The 20,350-nt window shown below is 32.2% G+C and overlaps 1 protein-coding gene across 1 annotated transcript in view; it reads right to left on the reverse strand.

Annotated features, from left to right (window-relative positions):
- LOC118203211 (immunomodulatory peroxidase-like) overlaps positions 1-20,350 on the reverse strand; it is a 93,947-nt gene that overhangs the window by 36,003 nt on the left and 37,594 nt on the right. The window contains exons 2-6 of the mRNA XM_085806669.1: positions 10,705-10,829; positions 9,766-9,871; positions 6,277-6,476; positions 3,193-3,369; positions 1,883-2,044 (exon numbers count right to left, since the gene is read on the reverse strand). Coding sequence (XP_085662795.1) covers positions 1,883-2,044; positions 3,193-3,369; positions 6,277-6,476; positions 9,766-9,871; positions 10,705-10,829 — 770 coding nt within the window. The remainder of the gene's footprint in view (positions 1-1,882; positions 2,045-3,192; positions 3,370-6,276; positions 6,477-9,765; positions 9,872-10,704; positions 10,830-20,350) is intronic.

Below are 20,350 nucleotides of genomic sequence, written 5' to 3' on the forward strand. Positions count from 1 at the left end.
CCTGTGCTGCCTCCTTGGCTAATATGTCAGCCACTTCGTTCCACTTGTGACCAACATGGGCCTTGATCCAGATTATAAAGAAGTGTTGGCCCTTTGGCATTGGAGGACTTTCTAAGAATTCCCTGAGCTAATGATGATCTATTATTTGAGTTCGCGAGTGCGTGCATTGCCGAGAGACAATCTGTATAGATGTAAGTAATTGGAAACTGATGATGTATGCTTACGTTGATTGCCTGCAGAATCCTGAACATTTCCGACTGAAAAACGCTATTCTCTTTGTCAAGTTGGAACTTGAAGTCTTTTGTGTCATGATTATTGAGATATATTTTTATAGCACATCTTTTTCCGTTGTTTATACCAGAACCATCAGTGTAGATCTTTGGAAATAATGTTTGGTATCTATTCTGCCTTATGCAAAGTGTGATATTATTTCGGCTGTCTTCGCATGCGCATATGTCTTCTGGCAATATTGCCAACTCAGACTAGCAGATATGATGCGATCAGTCCTATAGAACAATTGTAGAGACATTAGGTATTTTTTGGAAGCAGGCAAGATGAAAAATTAGCAACACCTTAGCCGGGAATCGAACCACGGAGTTCTAGAATACCGGCCCAACGTGCAGACTACCACACCACGAAGGCACGCTAGGAGGGCGGGAGAAATACCTTATATACTCCCCCTTTTAAAGGGCGACTAGGAAACCAATCGCCAAATTCTGGGCGAGGAGAATCATTATCCATCACCATTTTAGTTCGGGCGCTACTGTAGAGACATTAGGCATTTTTTGGAAGCAGTCAAGATGAAAAATTAGCTACGCATTCGCCGGGAATCAAACCACGGACCTCTGGAATACTGGCCAGCGTGCAGACCTCCACACCACGAAGGCACACTAGGAAGGCGGGAGGTATACCATATGCAATGATTGCGAAACTTTCGAGCTCGACGTGTAAAAATTGGAAACAACTCTAGTTTCGTGTCACATAGAATCATCCGTTTGCCATCTGTGTCATCGGTCAGCTAAGAATGCCCTCGAACGCATTCAAAGTAAGTGCAGCATATGTTGAGACTAACGAGGCGGTTACAAAGACAAATATTTGTGTATTATGCAATCTTTTGTCTCCGTCGACGGATCTGGAAATGAGCCATGCCTGCCATCCAAAATAGGTTCGCCTGTATTTATGACGCTCATGTCACAGGTTTATCATTCACTGCTATCGAACACTCTAAAATTTTAAATTTGTTCTCTTCTGAAGAAATAGGATGTAAAACCTTTGCGCGGATATTGTTCTTTATGAACATGTTCATGAAAGCACAAGGGTAGTTTCCCCGAATAATTACGTATGTACGATGAGTTGATCTGTGTTTTAACATTAAGTTAATTTTTAATGTAAGTGTTAATATCCATATTTCAGTGCTTTCAATTAATTATGCGTAAACCATTAGCGCGTTTTTCTTTAAAATCACTGAAATCAATACTTTGGTATTTCAACTTCAAGCTTTTTGAAATAAGCTTCCATTTTTGAAGCACTTAATACAAATATACAGATTTTAACAAAGGTATGGATTTATGGTATATTTGTTAATAGAAAACGTTCCTAATTATTTAAGAAAATAGTTGCCATTTCGGAAAAAGTAATAAGAAGAATGAACAGTGCGAAATAGTGTATTGTGTACACGAGTATTGTAATACAGTGTGATTTTCCAATAAATAATTACACTGAATGTTTCGAATGAAAAAGAATATATTCTGCATGACCGAAATGAGAATAATAATGATAATAAATAACAATAGAAATCTTCTCTAATAAACATTCATAGCAAATGCTGTGCATGAAAAAATACTCTATGTAATGAATACCAGAATAAAAGCAAAAGACTCACCTGCTCTGCAACGATGGCATGGCACTGTTCTGGCATAATTTATGCAAGTCTGTCCAAATTTAGGATAAAATGGATCTTTGGGAGGTACAGGAATGGAATAACATGTATCACTGATATGCGGGCCGGGAATGCAACATGGTATGGCTTCATTGAATCCGGATTCTGAAAAAACATTAATATTTTTTTAATGAGCAATATAGGCTGAAAATTACGATATCTCTGTCATTTGACCTAAATTCCTTCATTAATACGAAATTGGTTGATCAAAATGGTTGATTCAATAGCTTTGTGTATTTAATTTACAAATATAGAATGATCACATAACGCATAAAATGAAATTAAGTAATTGTATTCAAATATTCTATGCACCTTGCTATAGTTAGGTGCGATCGTTCCCACAATTATTCATTAAGAAAATTAATTTTACATGAATATTTTGTGATAACGCAGAATACAGAGATTTTGGGATAAGTAAGAACATAATAACTCAATAATTATGTCCTTACTGAACACAGAGCACAGCAGTTCTGATTTTATTTACATAAATGAGTGAAGTTTTTGTGCATTTTGGCAATTAGTTCCTGATATTCTTGATCACGTGATTAAGCTGCTAAGATATTATTTAAATTAATGAAAACATTTATCCAAATATACACGAACAAGTTTTAGAAGAAACATTTCAGATATAAATAATGCTCTATAATTTGAGAACACTCTGAAAAGTGTTTTCATTATACAATAAAAATAATTCTAAATTATGCAGAATTATTTAGTACCTATATATATTAATTATATATTAATGGAATTCTATTTATATATTATTTTAAGTTGAAAGATTCATATCTGAATGGAGTGAAATTTCAACATTGAAATATTTTTTACTTATGTTTTATTTTTTATCAATACATGCGATAAATTTTATCTTAAATTCTAAGAATCATGAAGTATGTTAAATTATATAGAAAATATGCCATGTTTTGGAGGATGCAGAAATATTTAACATTTAGCAAATTCAGTGTACTGTTTTATTATCCTCCTTAATGGTATATGAATAATATATTTAAGTATCAATGAGAATAGTCATAATATTATCGTAAGTGGATGCGAAACCAAGCTCTCAAATTTGTATTAAAATTACCAAATATAAATCTAAACATAATATTGTAAAAATATTTCGAAATCCAAAATTATACTGACTTCCGAAATTATCAGTTTTAATTATTAGTACTTTGTGAATGTTGAAAAGAAAAAATGCTGCTATTGGAATGTAAGTTAAAAAATAAGAAGGAAGAAAACTTTGAAAAACATACCTGGAGTTCTAAAGATGTCATTAAGTGATAAATCATGGGCAAGCATCTGACCCCACTCCATGAAATGCGTTGTCAGTCCATCAGGTTTGGGCTTTAGTTCTTTGTGAAATACGTTTGATACCAATCGAGGGTTTGGCAGCGGTTTGTTTTTGCATGACACTCGTGGAAATGATATTTCTGAAATAAAATTTTCAAAAGCTCGGCTTTAGTATTACCATATACCATAAAGATAAAAACCATATATGATAACCACACCACAAAAGACAATTCTTTATCACCATGGTATGGGGTGATAAAGAATCGCCATATACAACAATGACAAAATATGCATAATTTTTTTTAATTAAAATTTTTTTATACTTCTGAAGAATTTAAATTTGTAATAATTACTTTCAAGCTGCACCAATCGTAATACAGAAAACTGCATACTACGATTTAGAGGTTGATGTTGATTTTTCTAACAAGTCTTAGACATAGTTTCAAACTCTCTTTCCAGTCATAATTGCACTCGTACGCGCCGATCGTTGCCAGAAAATTTGAAATGATTTAAATGATGCATAAAAAAAGCACATGCCCGCTTTATTCTCTTCACATGAAATGTAAAGTTACACGAAGGAGATAGACATATTCGCTTCCAACAAATCTTCATATAATGTTTTACAAAAGCTGCTACTACTGCAGCTACTACTTTAAAAAAAGTGATTTTCTGGCAGGAGTTTCACGTCTTTAAATAATTTATTTTTTAATTAAAAGATCATTATTTTATTGCTATTTATTGTACTGTGTTCTTGTAGATTAAGTTTAGAGTGAGACGACAGCTAATTGAATATACTCATAAAAGGTATGAATGTTATTTCGGAGGCCAATTGAGGTGCCTGTTACTGATAAGTTTTAAGGTTTGAACTTATCAATAGTAACGAAAAAAATGACCAGAGATTTAGAAACGCAATATCTCTTGCTATTCAGTAATTTCAGTTAAAGATTAATGCAAGCAGCTTGAACTGCCCAAATTAAATTAATGAAATACTTTATTCAAATGTACAGGAACAAGCTTTAGAAGGAGCATTTCATATAGAGGTAATACTTTGGAATTTTAAGCAGTTTGAAAAAGACTTTCACTCTAAATGCTTCTTCTAAAACTTGTTCCTATATATTTGGATAAAACGTTTCATTAAAAAAATTCAGGCTATCAATGCAGGCTATTAATGATAAAAAGTTTCAGGCTATCAATGCAGATTAATGCAGGCAACGAAAGTTCAAATTTTTGTCACCGCATTAGTAACGTAATTTTTATATACAGTAAAAGAATGAGCACTTAGCAATTTATGATTTTGATATGTATATAGATTTCTCCTATACTGCCGTCCTAACAGCATTATGCGCCCCTAAGCAAACCAGTGTGTTGGAGGCCCCCATGACAAATATATTTTTATTAATGGCAAGTCAATTGACATACACAGATTAGCATGGGGCCTTTATGTTTGCTAGCTACGCACCAGTGGGCCCATGAGTTTCAATGGCAGTTTAGTTGCTTGCTTTAACAGTGTTTATTTTATGCGGAATTTTTGTTGTTTCGTAATGGTTATTCTTTCATATCGAGGAAAATAAGATACCTGAGTAAATATGTTTTCTTTGTACGGAATTTTTGTGTCGACAAGGCTTTAACATCCGCCGTTAAAACATCGTTTTCGTAGATAGGAAAGTTCTATACTTTAGAGTTTATATCCATTTCCTTTCGGGTCTGGATTATTGGAGTTTTCTATGCTATTCATATGATTCAAGAGGAATTTTGAGTTCAATGTGTCACACGAATTTAAGTTGAAAATTTAAAACACTTTTCTTCAAATAAATTTAAAAGTGTTTTCAAAATATTGACTACATTAGACGATGTTGTAATATCTAAAACCTAATAAAAGTCTAATTGAACATTTAGTTAAACATTCAGTTATTTAACTATATTTTTATAAGAAGTTCGCATTTAAAATTAGGAAGTAAATAATAAATTTGACTTCAGTTTTTGTGATAAAGTTCTATAGATTTTAAAGGGGATCAGACCATCTTCTTCAGAATCGAAGCACTTTGCTTCTTAAGATGGGAGATCTAAATATACTTACTTTTGAAATTGATAGAATTTTATTTGCAATATATACCAATCTAAACTTTTTTTTAGCTAATTTAAAATTCTACAAACTGTTTTTCTTTCAATTGAACACTGGAATACGTTTGAGAATAACTTCGCTGTTTCTTCCCAGAGCGTGGGATGTTTCCAAACTACTTATGGATGCTTTTGCTGACTTTAATATATTTGGAATAATCATGCACTAAAACATATTACGCAAAACTTCTATTCAAATAAGTTTCTATACAATGGAATTGCAGTGAAAATCTGGTAAACACATAGAAAGGACAAGTGAAATGATTTGACAGTGAGCTGCCAATGTAACACGTTTTTTTTTTCTTTTCCACAAATGGCGGGCACTTGCCTATAACGGTATTGGCCACTACTAAAGCCAGAAGCGGTGACCATTTTATTATGGAGGCACCTAATAGGCGGCCACCGTTATCTCCTATGAAGGGACAGACGATTTTACATCCACGCCTTCTCCGGGATTCGAACCCGGGCACTTTGGTATCGCAGCCAGGTTCCCCTAACCACTATACCGTCTGGGCGGCCTGCCAATGTAACATTAACAAATGCGAAGACAGAGAATTTCGTATGCATCAGAAATTTCGTCTTTAAAGTGTTTTTTCATAACTTTAAAATGCTCTTTTGTATTATTTCAGGCAAAGTTTACCACATAAATATTATTTAAAGCAAATATTTAAAATAATTGTTTATGCAATGTCTAAAGTTCAAACAGATCATGCGAGAACATCAGAAACAACAACAAAAATATTTGCTAATATTTGAAAATAAGATAAAAAATCGGTTCTTAAAATAATTGCTTAGAGAAGTTCATATAAATAAATAACCTTCCACTTAATATATATATATATATATATATAGATACAGATGAGACATACATATATAGAAAGAAAAAGTATAGCTTATATTTTTGAATTAATAATACTTAGTATACGTACTGTCTGCATAATCGAAAGGCAATACTCTTCTCAGACAGTTATCTGATTTACCCCAGGTAGGATGCTTTAAATTGTTGCAGCTTCCATCGATAGTTCTGTATTTATTATATTCGGCGTAATAGCAGGAAATAATTTGTTCACTGCATTCCTCAATTTCTTTACGTGTGGCTTCAATATTACGAGGATCTAGTATCTCCCGTCTGAAAAAAATAAAAAGAAAATCATCCCAATTGAATACCTCTGGAAAGAGTCAAGGTACGATAAGAGTTAGCTTCACGGAAAAGTCATAAATGAACTTGAATGCTGAAGATTTTGACGTGAAAGATCCAAGTTTTCGTTGTTTGATTATAGTGTTGAAAAGCACTCTAGTGGGAGCAGCAGTAGATTTCCCGAAGATTTCGGATCCTAGGCAATGTTTTCAAGATTCAAATAATTAATTTCATTTATAAAAAGGAAAATCACTTGAAAGTTGAACTAGGGAAGAATCTGTGCAGTTGTTGTTTAGTCCAAAGGGGCTTTGTCCTTGAAGGATTATAGTTTTCGTTTTGAGATTTTGCGTTGAATCACTATAAATGCCCGTTTCACTTTTCAAACTGTTGCCACCAAAATCAGAGTCCTGTATTATATTTGAGGAAATTAAATAATGAAAAATATGCATAAATATATGTATATTTCTCGCATTGTGATAAAGCAACGGTACCTAGAGCCATCGAATTTTGAATGACGTAATCCTCCTACGAATATGGGCATGTGGAAGACCAAATTTGAAATTTGGAATTTGTTTTATTATCGATTTCATATTTTCTAAAACTTTAACGAATTTTTGATTAACAAAATCAAGGATTTCAAAGCGAGCAATGGCAACACTCTACGGGGAAAAAAATCCTTTTATCTCCAGCGCGCGGAACTGTGTATCGGAAATTCTAAAGGTACGCTCATTTTAAAATTATTTTGCGACATTGCTATTGAACTGAATTTTATGGTTTAAGTGCAAAGAACATGATATTTAATAAATAAAAGTAACACACAAAACGTTAAAAAAACGTCCCTTTGGACGTAATTTCAAATCTGAAACTTTTCAGATTTTTTTCACTAATGCTCACTTGTTTGACCTATAGTCACGAAATTCTTCGTGACAAAGAGCGCATGATACGCCTGTCGTTGGCAACGGTCTTAAGCACCTTACAGATGACAGTGCGGTTTAGCTCACTTCTGCCGCCCCCCAATACTGATGGAGAGCACCCCGAGGGTCTCCCACCCCTCCTTCCTTACCACCAACCAACCTGATCGAGAGGACTTTCGATCCACCGCGTATTTAGAGTGCCCCCATGCCGCACGAAAACTATACATTTTCAAACATCCATGCCTTCTCCGGGATCCGTACCCGTGCCACGGCAGTCAGCGACACTAACTACTATACCGGTTGCGCGGTTATCTATGCAATTTTCATGCAATTTTATAGCTAATAAATGAGAAATCCAATTAGACTATTTCTAATGCTGGACCAGCAGATTGCTCGTTGTATTTGCTTCGAATTACATCAGGAAGACTCGCGATAAGGAAGAAGGACATTTCTTATAAAACATTTTTTATAATAGTATGAGAAGTTTAGTATTCTAAGAGCTTAAAGAGAGCTAATTAAAGAGAAAAGTCTGTCAATAATAACAGGTTTTAAAGAATTAAATTTATAAGTTTTCCTTTTAAGCAACAGGATTTTGAGTGTAAATTTTTATTCTTTATCTTTGAAAGTTTAAAATTTTATATTTCAGTAGATAAGCTACTTCTCACATTTTCATTCGAAAGAGAACTACGAAAGTTTTCAATAAATAACTAACCAATAATGGAAAACTTTCATTTCAGCGTAACGAAATAGGAAATTTTTTAATCGTTAGGTTTCCTTGAGAATAATGCTGACTGAAAGCACACACTATGGTTAAGAACACGATTACGTGAAACACTAGCTGGAAAGGCTAACTTTTCTATTAATTTTATTCATTTCTTTTTAATAAGGAAAATATTATATTCTAAAGCCTAAGAAAGGAACATGTTATATCATAAAGTTCAAGGAATGCATTTGAACTAAATCTCTTGTAAATAAAATTTGACAAGCAGTCAAATAGCTTTTTCATATTTTTGTCAGAATAGGCAATTGCTTTCTTAAAGCTGAAGACCTTGAAGTTAGCAAATGAGATAATGTCTTCAGTTTTAACAGCTCGGTTCTCAAACAGAACATCACATTCGAAGAAGATACTCCTTGCAAAGGAATTTCTGGCTATCTGGTATGGTCTAGCTGTGAGGTGAAAGCTTCCTAGTATAGAATAGATGCTTTTAGAATAAAGGTAAGTTGTTTATCTTTTTACATTAAATGAAATGGAAGGAAATGTCTAAATAGAAAATACCAACCTACCATGAGAATCAAGGATAAAAATTTTCTTTAAAAAGGCACGCTCAATGTTGTTGTTTAAAATGTTTCAGTGGTTTTCTGATGCGGAGAAAATCATTTACAGATGATTCCGCATTTCTGATGCGGAGAAAATCATTTTCATTTTAAATATATTTAAAAGAATTTGAGTGGCAGTAAAAAATAATAAAGATTTCCTTTGAGGATTCTTTTTTCAATCTGATTACTTAAACCTATTTAGAAAGCATATTAGAAAAGTGTTAAAATATTGCATATTTACATAAAGAGTAATGGAGTAATAGAAACTAAATAAGATAATGTGCGTAACCATATTTGATATTTATTATTACGGTGATTTGTGGTGAATTCTTTTTATAACAAATCAGATCTTACAGATTTATATCAGCTATTTTAAATGTAATTTACGTTTATCATGAAGATTTCATTAACATTTGAATTTTAAATATACTCTGTTTGAAATGCTTCAACTAAATCAAAACATACAGATTTTTTTTTAAAGTGAAAAAATTCAAAGACTTGATTTAGAAGTTACACATGATTAATCTGTAAATTTTCGGATTCACGCCATTGCGTATCAAAGCATAGTATGAACTGCCTTTATTTAAATCAGTATTAATTAAGGATGACTAGTCAATTATTGTAATTCAAAATGGTGTCGATTTTTAGAATACTTCAATGTGTATGATAAGAAACTTTTGTTTGTCTAATACTGATATATACATAATCTTGATTATTATACGCATATTATATGTATATTATTATTATACATACGTATTAAGTACGTATTATTATACGTAATATTACAAATAATAACTATGCATATAATACCAAAGATTTTAGAAGTATTATTATTAGGTAGCTGAAAGGGCTACAAAAATATAATAATTAATAATTTTATTAAAATATTTGAAATTAGCGAGTGTTAAATAAATTGTATGTCCATGCAAAGAATAGGAAATTTAGTGACATAATTTTCGTGAAGAAATCTAAAATGCTTTAAATTGAAACAAAAAAGGCCATTCGAGAATAAAATATCTTAAAAAGCTTATTAAAGGACGAGTACTTACTTCATAGGACATTCTCTTGGTAAATGAGGTCCATATACGGCTTGTAAATCTTGAGCTCGGTGATCGTCTAAATATGGCGGTAAGTCTGGAATATCTTTCTCCCTTCCTAAGAGTAAGGAATAAATGGACATATTGGTTTATTCTGAAAATTCTTAGATTTTTGTTATTTTAATTTACAACATTTTGCGTAAAATACAAGTGTAGAGCTATTAGGTTAATTGAAAAACCGGACAGATGAAAAATTAGCAACCGCCTTCGCCAGAAATCGAACCACGGACTTCTGGAATACCGACCCAGTGTGCAGAACCACTACACCACGAAGGCACACTAGGAAGGCCGGAGAAATACCTTATATACTCCCCCTTTTAAAGGGCGACTGGGTTATTTAGGGGACCCAGTCGCCAAAACTTGATTGTGGTGATTCATCATCCACGACCCTTTTAGTTCGGGCGCCACTGTAGAGTAACCAATGTTATTAAATCTCGGAATCAATCTGATCTGAGTTTGGGTCTATCACACGAAACTTAAATGACATGATGTATCATTTGAGCATTCAGATAAATAGATATTATGTAATTTATTTTATTCTATGTTTTTATGTGTCTCTACATAAGAGTTTTTCTTACTTATAATCAGACTGTTTTTAAATTTTGGTATAATAAAATATAGCTTCCAGAAGAGTTCCCTAGCAAAGTTTAAACTTTAGGGATCATAGCAATTTCAGAAAAACTTGTTAATCATATGACTAAAACATTAGAAATTTAATGACCTCAACATTAGAAACAGTGATGATAGAAAATGTATATTAGCACATCCAAGTAGACTAGAATGTATGTAAAATCAGCATTATAGCAAACTAAGTAGTTGAATAAATAATGATTTTCTACTCTGCGAATTGCTCAGGTAGCAAATGTAAACTTATGTAATGGTAACACTAACCTGTGGCGAAGTATCCATATGATGGAACTGGAAGTGCGTCACTTGGCTTTCTGATATTCCACGTTGTGACTTGGCTGTGAATTTGTGTTATGGCTATAGTACAGAATAGGGCAATCGCTAAAATTCTGGGGAAGAAATAAATTGTTTTTATCGATAAATTTTTGAAATAAATACATTAAAAAAACAATAATATTGTCACCAATTTTGCACATATGTAAACAATTTTAGTGAAATTATCTGTGAAACTGTAGTATTTTTTTAGCTTGAAAATCTGTAGAGGTGAAGCTTTACCCGAAAAGTAAGAATAAAGGGGCAAGTAATATTTAACACTAAGTAAATGGCTATCTCGCCAATTTGGCGAGATATCGCCAACCCGGCAATGTTCTGGCGACTTGTTTTTGGTCGCCAAATTTCATAAGAAATCACCAAAAAAAGTCACCAAACTTGGCTACCATTATGCGACTTTTGGGACCTGTCCCTGTATAATTGCAATGGGTACTGTAACTGATGCTATATGTAGCTGTACCTATATCCGGCTCTCATATGCCTTCCAGTAATTTCGAAAAGTGGAAAGTACTAAAAAAATCTTGACGGCTGGGAGAAAACTATGAAGACTTGAGCGAGAATCGATTTCTGGGTAGTAGTTGTTCAGCTCAGCACAACGAAACCTTGCACAGAATATAGCAATAAGTACTATCTTATCTGATAAATATGAGATAAGAGAAACGTTTTGGCATAGTTTTTGCATAAAATTATAATGCTGAAATTTGTTGCACATGTTCTGTTGAAATGCATCTTAAAATATTGAGTTGCCTATATTTTATTTCGTTATGTGTACTTCATTCGGAATTAAAACAAAAATATGAACTAGCATCATGAGAAACTTCTGAAAGTTCATACGCCTGAAATTTATTAATACTGTTGTGTGCGTACGGGTTCGCAGTAGATTGAATGCACAGGTCAAATGATAGATTAATAAAATTTATTTTTATCAAAAGAAATATTTCAGAATTCCGGAATTTTCCACTGAAATATTCGTATAAATGTTCACAGTATCACATAGTAAAATCACCGTTAAACACAACGCAATGCAAAGCGTATCTAAAGAGAAAACTAATCTGAGACCGCCGAGATATTTCTAGTACTTTCTGCTTCTCGAAATTTCTGGAAAGCGGAACGAGGGAGGAATTACGATTACAGCTAAGATAGTTGGTGTTGGTGTATTTAATTATGGCAAAGCACACGAGGGCTATCTGCCTAAAGGGAGGGATGCCTTTCGTGGAGGACTTTCTAAGGGAAACTGGCTCGTATACACGTTACACATGGGGAAAACCACGAAAACGCCCATGCAGCCAGCCCGTTCGCGGGATTCGAACCTCAGACCGAACTACCAGTGTTCAGCGCCTTTACCGCTCGGCCGCTGGTGGGCCTACAGCTAAGATAGTGGTCAATTACATTTATTCAATTTTAATACATATTATGGTGATCCAGATACCGGATCAAAATGTCGCGATCGACTTTTGGCGATTTTTTGCCAAATATTTCGACAAAATAAGTCGTTGTTGTCAGTTAGGCGATATCTCGCCAAATTATCGAGTCCATTTACTCAATTCTAAATGGACTTGCCCCTATACTCTTACTTTTCCGGCATAGCTTCTCTTTAGATTTTTCATGTTACAAAAGAAATACAACAATTTTATTTACAGTTCTAATGAAATTACCTATATAAATACAAAATTCGTAATAATACACTTGTATTTATCCATACTATGCTTGCATTTAAAAATTTTTACTTGAATTTGACTTGAACAGCTAATCGTAACTTGATTGTCCAGTTTTAAAAAAAGGTTAGATTAGGTTTATTAATTACGGCAAAGCCTCGAGGGCTATCTCGTCTAAAGGGAGGGGTGCCTTCGTGGAGGACTTTCTAAGAGAAACTGGCTCGTATACACGTTACACATGGGGAAAGCCACGAAAACACCCATGCAGCCAGCCCGTTCCCGGGATTCGAACCTCGGACAGAACTACCAGTTTTCAGCGACTTTACCGTTCGGCCACTAGTGGGCCTTTAAAAAAAAGGATCAAACGCACAAGCTTTCATGCTGCAACTACTTTGTTACTTTCTATTAGCAGAAAGGCATGGCATACATTTTTCAGAAATTTGGAGTTCGATCTTGAAAATTACAAATTAAGTTCTGCATAGGAAACAACAATTTATTACAATCATTGTTTTAGTTTTGATCATGCAACACACGTTAAGAAATGAAAATTTTATGGTTTATAAAACAACAACAAAAAAAAAAAAAAAAAAAGAACAAAATCTGAAAGGTTTCAGATTTTAAATTATGTCCAAAGGGGCGCTTTTTTAACGTTTTGTGTGTTACCTTTATTTATTAAATATCATGTTCTTTACACTTAAACCATAAAATTCAGTTCAACAGCAACATCGCAAAATAGTTTTAAATTGAGGATTTCCGATACAGAGACTCGCGCGCTGGAGATAAAAATGTTTTCTTGTACAATGTTACCATTGCTCACTTTGAAAAATGAGATTATTCATAAAACATTCGTTAAAGATTTACAAAATATGAAATTGATAATAAAACAAATTCCAAATTTCAAATTTGGTCTTCCACATGCCCATATTCGTAGGAGGATTACGTCATTCAAAATTCGATGGCTCTATGTACCGTTGGTTTATCTCAATGCGAGAAATATACATACATTTATGCCGATTTTTCATTATTTAATTTCTGCAAATATAATGCAGGACTCTAAGATTTGGTGGCAACAGTTTGAAAAGTGAAACGGACATTTATAGTGAACCAACACAAAAGCTCAAAACGAAAACGATAGTCCTTGAGAGACAAAGCCCCTTTGGACTAAATAATGTAAATAAGCAATTTATTTCTATAAAGACAAAGAACGAAGTTAAAAAGCTAAAAAGTAAATATTAATGAATAGGTATATAATTGCTATTATGACAATGAATTCATTCCGTTTTCACAGAATTCTGACTTTACGCATAGAGTCTTTATGTACCCAAAGAGCTTAAAGAACTGAAATAGGCTCTGTGTTTCGTATGTTAAAATCGAAATAACTAAATGTTACCAGATAAATTTGAGGCAAAAATTTAACATACTCGTTAACATTATATTAAATTCTATGTGCGTATACTTTTATTTGGACTTTTCATTCATACGCCAAAGAAACTTGGGTCACACTGTTTAACTGATAACTCTGATAAGTGAGTTATGAAAGAAAGGAAAACATTAATAACTGAGTGATTTCAACTATAGGATGTTATCAGCTTAAATTTTTCTCTTCTGCATTCCCATTCGTGAAATTATATTGCATTAAATAAAGATTGCAGCGTAAAAAAAGCACAAGAAACTCACGCCTACGTATAAACAAAAACGTAAAGAATAATACCTGTAAAAAAGTGAAAGACTTGGAGGATTTTTGAGTGATTTTGCACAAAACAGCATTTAATGAATGAGAAAATTCTTCGCATACCGTTCACAACGTTTCAGAACTTTTAATTTTTTTTTTTTTTTTTTCAATTACTAAAGCAAAAGGCATTGTATGATTGTCCATTTTTTTCTGAAATGTTTTAGTGAAAGTAAAGAGTTCAAAGGCAATAAAAGAATAAGATTTCAAAAACCTTTTATGTAGAGTTTCTGAGAAAGGACTTTGAAATCTAAACTCTGGAAAATCTTTTTATAGGTACCCATCTGGTTAGAAGCTTTCTATCTGAGAATGTTGTTCTACTTTCGTAATCTATAAGTAGTTTGTTTTTTTCCTTTTAACACTGATTTAACATTACATACAGAGTTAAACGGTTAAACAATGATCTATTGTATATTCCTTAACATTCATGTCACTAGGACATTTTTTGTCATACACGATTTCTAAATTCTTCTATTGCAAAATTTTTTCACCAAAAATTTTACAACTTTCTCTCATGTTTATTTGATGCATCAAGTAATATAAAAACAATTATTGTTTTAGAGGATTATCAACTTATTTCTTACACCATTGAAAGGAAAAAAAGATTTTAAAATTCCCTTTTCTCACATATTAATCGATGAGCTTCTAATTGCGCATATTAATCTGACCATTTAAAATTCCGAAATTAAATATTTTATTTTCAGGTATGATCACTGCAAAACATTTGACACAATAACGCATGTTTTTGCACTAACATTTAGAAAATATATACTTAAATAATTAACAATTTTAAGATAATTTATTAATTATTAAAATAATATACTTAAAAAGAATTTAACATTTTCTATGACTTTCAGAAACGTGAGAGAAATTTTCAAAAATACAAGGATTTAATGCCTTTATTTAATATTAATCTATAATTTAATACCAAAATTTTAAATCAGAAGTCTAATTTCTTTCGCGAGGATTAATGCTATAAATATAGGAAGAATATATCTCTTATTTATAATAATTTAAACTGATGTTAACTGGTGGTCTTCATTAATATTTTTAAAATACGAATAATTTTTTTATTACCTCATAGAACTTATTCTGCATAGAAAATAACGTAAATTCAGTAAATTAAAAATCATATTTGATTCAGAAACTGAATTTTAACAGAGAAAAATTAAAAACAGCAAAACTGTTTTGAATATGCACCAATTTTTTATCTTCTAGTTTAGAAGCTTATATTTTCTGACTTAAGATAATTTTAAAATGATTTATGAAACAAAATATAAATAAAGCCTATTTAAATTGCTCAAGGCATAATAATTACTGATCTATTAATAATAATAATAATAATATTGATCTTCATATTAATAATATATATATATATATAATTAATGAAATAATATTGATCTTCACATTAAAATGTCTAATCTATTAAAATTTCAATATTTACAAACGATTAAATCGTAGTTCATGATAGTAATTAAATTGAAACTATTACAACTAATTAGTGCAAGATTTACAAAATTAATGGCCATATAATAAATATTAAAACAGTCAAGTACTGAAATCATTTAACAATAATAGATTACTAGGTAAGGACTATCGTATTATATTATTGATTTATCAGTATCATAGCAACCTCACAATTTATTATAATTGCTTGCTTGATGAAAATTTATATGCAGTTTTTGTTAAATATTTCATAGATTCAATTTGTTAACTGTTCCGTTTTTAATAGCAAAAAGTATACATATTTTACTTTTTTCATGAGATATTTGCTAGTGAAATAATGCAAAACCCCGTAAGATAATGTTTGGAGGGGGTTACTAGCCATTTCTCTGAGAGTAGTTGAATTTCTGACGCATGCAGATTGTTAACCCTAAATAATCCCTACGCATGATACAGTATTTTATGTTTTACATTTAGCGAAATAAGTTTGACATATAATTTGCCATTTCAGGTAGGCTTATGCGCTGCTAAAAGAAAACTGAACATTTTTATCATGTCATAGTTAAACAATCACTTTTATAACAAAATTCCTTTTTGTACTGAATAATTTTCTGTCGCAATGTATACGTTTAAGAAACTGGAATTTAAACTAAACGTAAATTGAACATAAATTCCAACTGAATATCTATAAAATGACAATTAAAATTGGATATGGACGTAAGGTGTGAAAACCTGAAATAGAAATTAAAATTACTTTCAGGAAAACTTTTTTAAAGGTACTTTATATAATACATGATGATAAAACATATTTTAGTTATTGTAGTAACTTTGATTGTACTTTAATTTTTTTTAAATACTATTAAATAGAATAAAGATTTAAGTTACTAAGAAATACGTTTGTTACTTTTAAATTACTCAGTTTGCACTTATAGATACGTTAAATTTGAAAGATAAATTAAATATCTTATCTTTTACGGAATGGCAATACTCTGAGAATTGATCAAGAGTGAAGTCGCTTGGAAGATAAATTATGAAATAAGAAATCGTACGTTTTGAGCAGTGGCAACATTTTCCAAAACGATAGGATGGTGTATTTATAATAGCGCAACGCGACGTAACGGTCCGAAAGTTTGGAAACTCCGCTGTGCAGGTTTCTAACATCAAAATGAGATATGTGAACATGGCATTCAACTATAGTCTGTTATTATAGAATAGTCACTCCAAGGCCGTTTTCGAGGCCCACCAGCGGCCGAGCGTTAAAGTCGCTGAACACTGATAGTTCGGTCCGAGGTTCGAATCCCGCGAACGGGCTGGCTGCATGGGCGTTTTCGTGGTTTTCCCCATGTGTAACGTGTATACGAGCCAGTTTCCCTTAGAAAGTCCTCCACGAAGGCATCCCTCCCCTTAGGCAAATAGCCCTAGTGTGCTTTGCCATAATTAAATACACCACACCAAGGCCGTTTTCCTTCGGGAAAGCATAACTCATAACTATGGCAACGATTATTGAGAAAAACACGTCAAATCCTCTAATTTAGTGTTTCTCAACTGTCGGTCCGCGGACCAGCACCGGTCCGCGAATTATCCAGCTATCTGTCCAAAATCCAAAGTGTCATCGGCCGAAAACCGATATTACAGCAGCACCTACATTACTACAATAATAGTTAACTAGTTTGCAAAATAATATGGTCCATGATGAAAAATATTTACAAAATAATATGGTCCATGATGAAAAATATTTACAAAATAATATGGTCCATGATGAAAAATATTTACAAAATAATATGGTCCATGATGAATATCGCAACTATGTACCTAATCGCCTTTCATAAATTGTCGTGCCGTACACTTAGTACACCAGTTAGTGTGCCCCTGTCTGCCTCGCTTATTACTTAAACACTGAATATCCTATCGTCTGAATTTGAAGCGTCTTAGGTTACGTATCGCTTTTTGTCTTGTTCACATTTTTCTGCACGATTTTAATAACTGTTTTTAATAAGTTCTGAATTTAATACTGTACTATAACTACTATTTCTGTAACTTTAGGTAGATTAAAAATCAATAACCAGGATGAGTAAGAAGAGAACGAAAGGCACATTACTAAATTTCGTGCAAAGAAAGGATTCTTCAAAACCAAGAAGTCATCCGCCTCTTACAGATGAAGGTGAATATAGTCCACAATCTTCCCAAAAAAGAAAAAGCTTTGTAAGGCATATCGCATACTATTTGAAATGTGGTTTTGTCCTTTGGCCACAATCAGAAAAAAAAATGTCCAAAACCTGAATGTGTTGTTTGTAGAGATGCTCTTTCCAATGAATGCATGAAATCTTCCAAGCTTTCACGGCATTTACAAACGAAGCACCCACAATTGGAAAGCAAAACCCTGAACTTTTTCCATAGAAAAAGTTTGGAGATGAAAAGTCAAAAGGATGGTTTAAAAAAAAATGTTTCTCGGTTGATAAATCGCTTTTAAAAGCATCGTATTTAGTTGCTTTGCGTATTGCCAAATCTTAGAAACCATACTCAGTTGCTGAAAATCTTGTCAAACCTTTTTTGATAGAAGTGTGTTGTAAAGTGTTGGTCCAATCTGCTGCAGATAAAATGAAAATTCTGCCTCTGTCCAATGATTCTAATGGACGAAGAATATGTGAGTTATCATACGATATAGAAAGCCAAATACTGCAAGATATTCGTAAATCGAAATGGTTTGCTGTCCAAATGGATGAGTCATCTGACGTCTCAAATAGTCGCCTATTATTATGTTATGTTCGTTATACTGACTATGTAGTCAATGATATTAGAGAAGAATGGATGTGCTGTATCGAACTACCATCCCAAACAACCAGTGCTGAAATATTTAAGGTAGTTAACAATTACATTGAAAGTAACTCCATTGACTAGAAAAATTACTGATAATTACAATAACAATCTTACTACAGTCTAGAAAACGGAACTTATTGAACTACCTTCAGATCTAGGACTTAAATCACAGTTCAGTTCAGTAAATATATATCAGTTCTGGGTAAAGACTGCAACAGAATACCCCAATCTTCATGAAACATCGAAATCGACTTTCTCTTGCACCTCCTTTACGCATTGCTGTAACTGGTTTAACGCCTAGAATTGACACTTTAGTCAGCAACAGAGACCAGCAGCAGTCTCATTGACTTTAGTTTTTATTTCATTTAATTTGGTAAATTATTTTTTGTTTATTTTGTATCTACCTACGCTGTTTACATTCATTGTTGTTTTGCTAATATATTAATTAAAAAAATTAATATATCATTCATATTGGAATTTTCTTGGAGTTTTAGTTAAGTTTTGATAGTTTTATTCGGAATGCAATATTTTAAGTAAGTTGAATGTACATATGTAAATTATAAAAAATATAATCCTTCAAAAATTATTTTTATCTTCATGATTTGTTTATGTGAAAACATTATGCCAATGGGTCGAATTATTAAACTTACCGGTCCGCGAGAACGTTACCGAAATATTTTACCGGTCCTTGGAGTAAATACAGTTAAGAAACACTGCTATAATTCGCTAAAATTCCCTAATTCTTTGTGTGCGATGATGACACGTGTTACGACTGCAAATGAAGAAAGGGTCATTCTGACCTTGGAATGCATATTTTTGAGTAACAGACTATAGCTGTATATTGCAATTACATATAACTTTAACGCACATAATTAAAATTTACTTCGATTTTACTAACTGTTTCTGCCTTCTTAGAGACTTTTAATTCTCAATACCATATCGGTTTGTGAATATTTAATTAAATATTGAATTCGACTGATTTAGAGGAACGTAAACTAATTATAAACTTAAACACGAGAGTAGGTTAATAGGCTTCGATTTTTCTTTCCGCCGTCTGGTACTGAACAGAACACTTTTGAGGAAACAGGACAAGGCCGATTACTACGTAGATGTATTTACTAGGGAAATTCAATCCATCAATGCATCCGTGAGTTGCACTGATTAAAAATATAATACTATTTAATTAGATACATTTATGTAAATAGCTTAGACATTATGAGCTTTAAAAGGCTATAGTTGGAAAACCTAACTGTTCAATTTCTGTTCCTAACTCAAACACCTAAGGGGAAAAACTTATTTTTAAATAACTGTAGTTTTTCCTAATCTATATTACTATCGATATTTATCTACGCCCTAAAACACATGTCAAACATTCGAATAAATTTAATTTCTAAATTATGTTGCATTTTCATCTATGTCTTGAAAGTCAATCCCGCAGCAAGTAATGCCACATATTTGTTTTTATCCTTTTCTATACACGTGAGACGAATTTCTAGCAAAACCTGATTTATTCTTTGATTCTTTCTAATGTGATGTATTACAAGTGATAAAAAAATAACGCTGCGAATATTAATTATCATTTGATGTTAATATTGTTAATTTGTTTATTATTTGCTTTAGAGAAATAAATACAGTTTTTGATGTATTTATCTTCATTTTAATTGCTTATTAAATATAGTTTTCAACTTTTAATTTGTTGAATGTTAAATAAATTTCATTAGTTTCTAGCCAGTCGTGATAGATGAATCATTTGCGAACGACGACAGCTTGTGTCAGACAGTCCTTGATTTTATCCATATTTGTATGATTTTATTTAACTTAATTTCTCTTTCGTTTCCTCTTATTTGTTAGAATTGTTTGGTTTTGTTAACTACTTTATTTATTTGAATTAAATACTGAGATTAATTTTTGAAACTGAATTGATTTTTGAATTTTC

Source organism: Stegodyphus dumicola, chromosome 12, assembly GCF_044657685.1.
Source record: "Stegodyphus dumicola isolate Sdum_Otavi_A_Nest chromosome 12, ASM4465768v1".
In the NCBI taxonomy this organism is placed as follows: Eukaryota; Metazoa; Arthropoda; class Arachnida; order Araneae; family Eresidae; genus Stegodyphus; species Stegodyphus dumicola.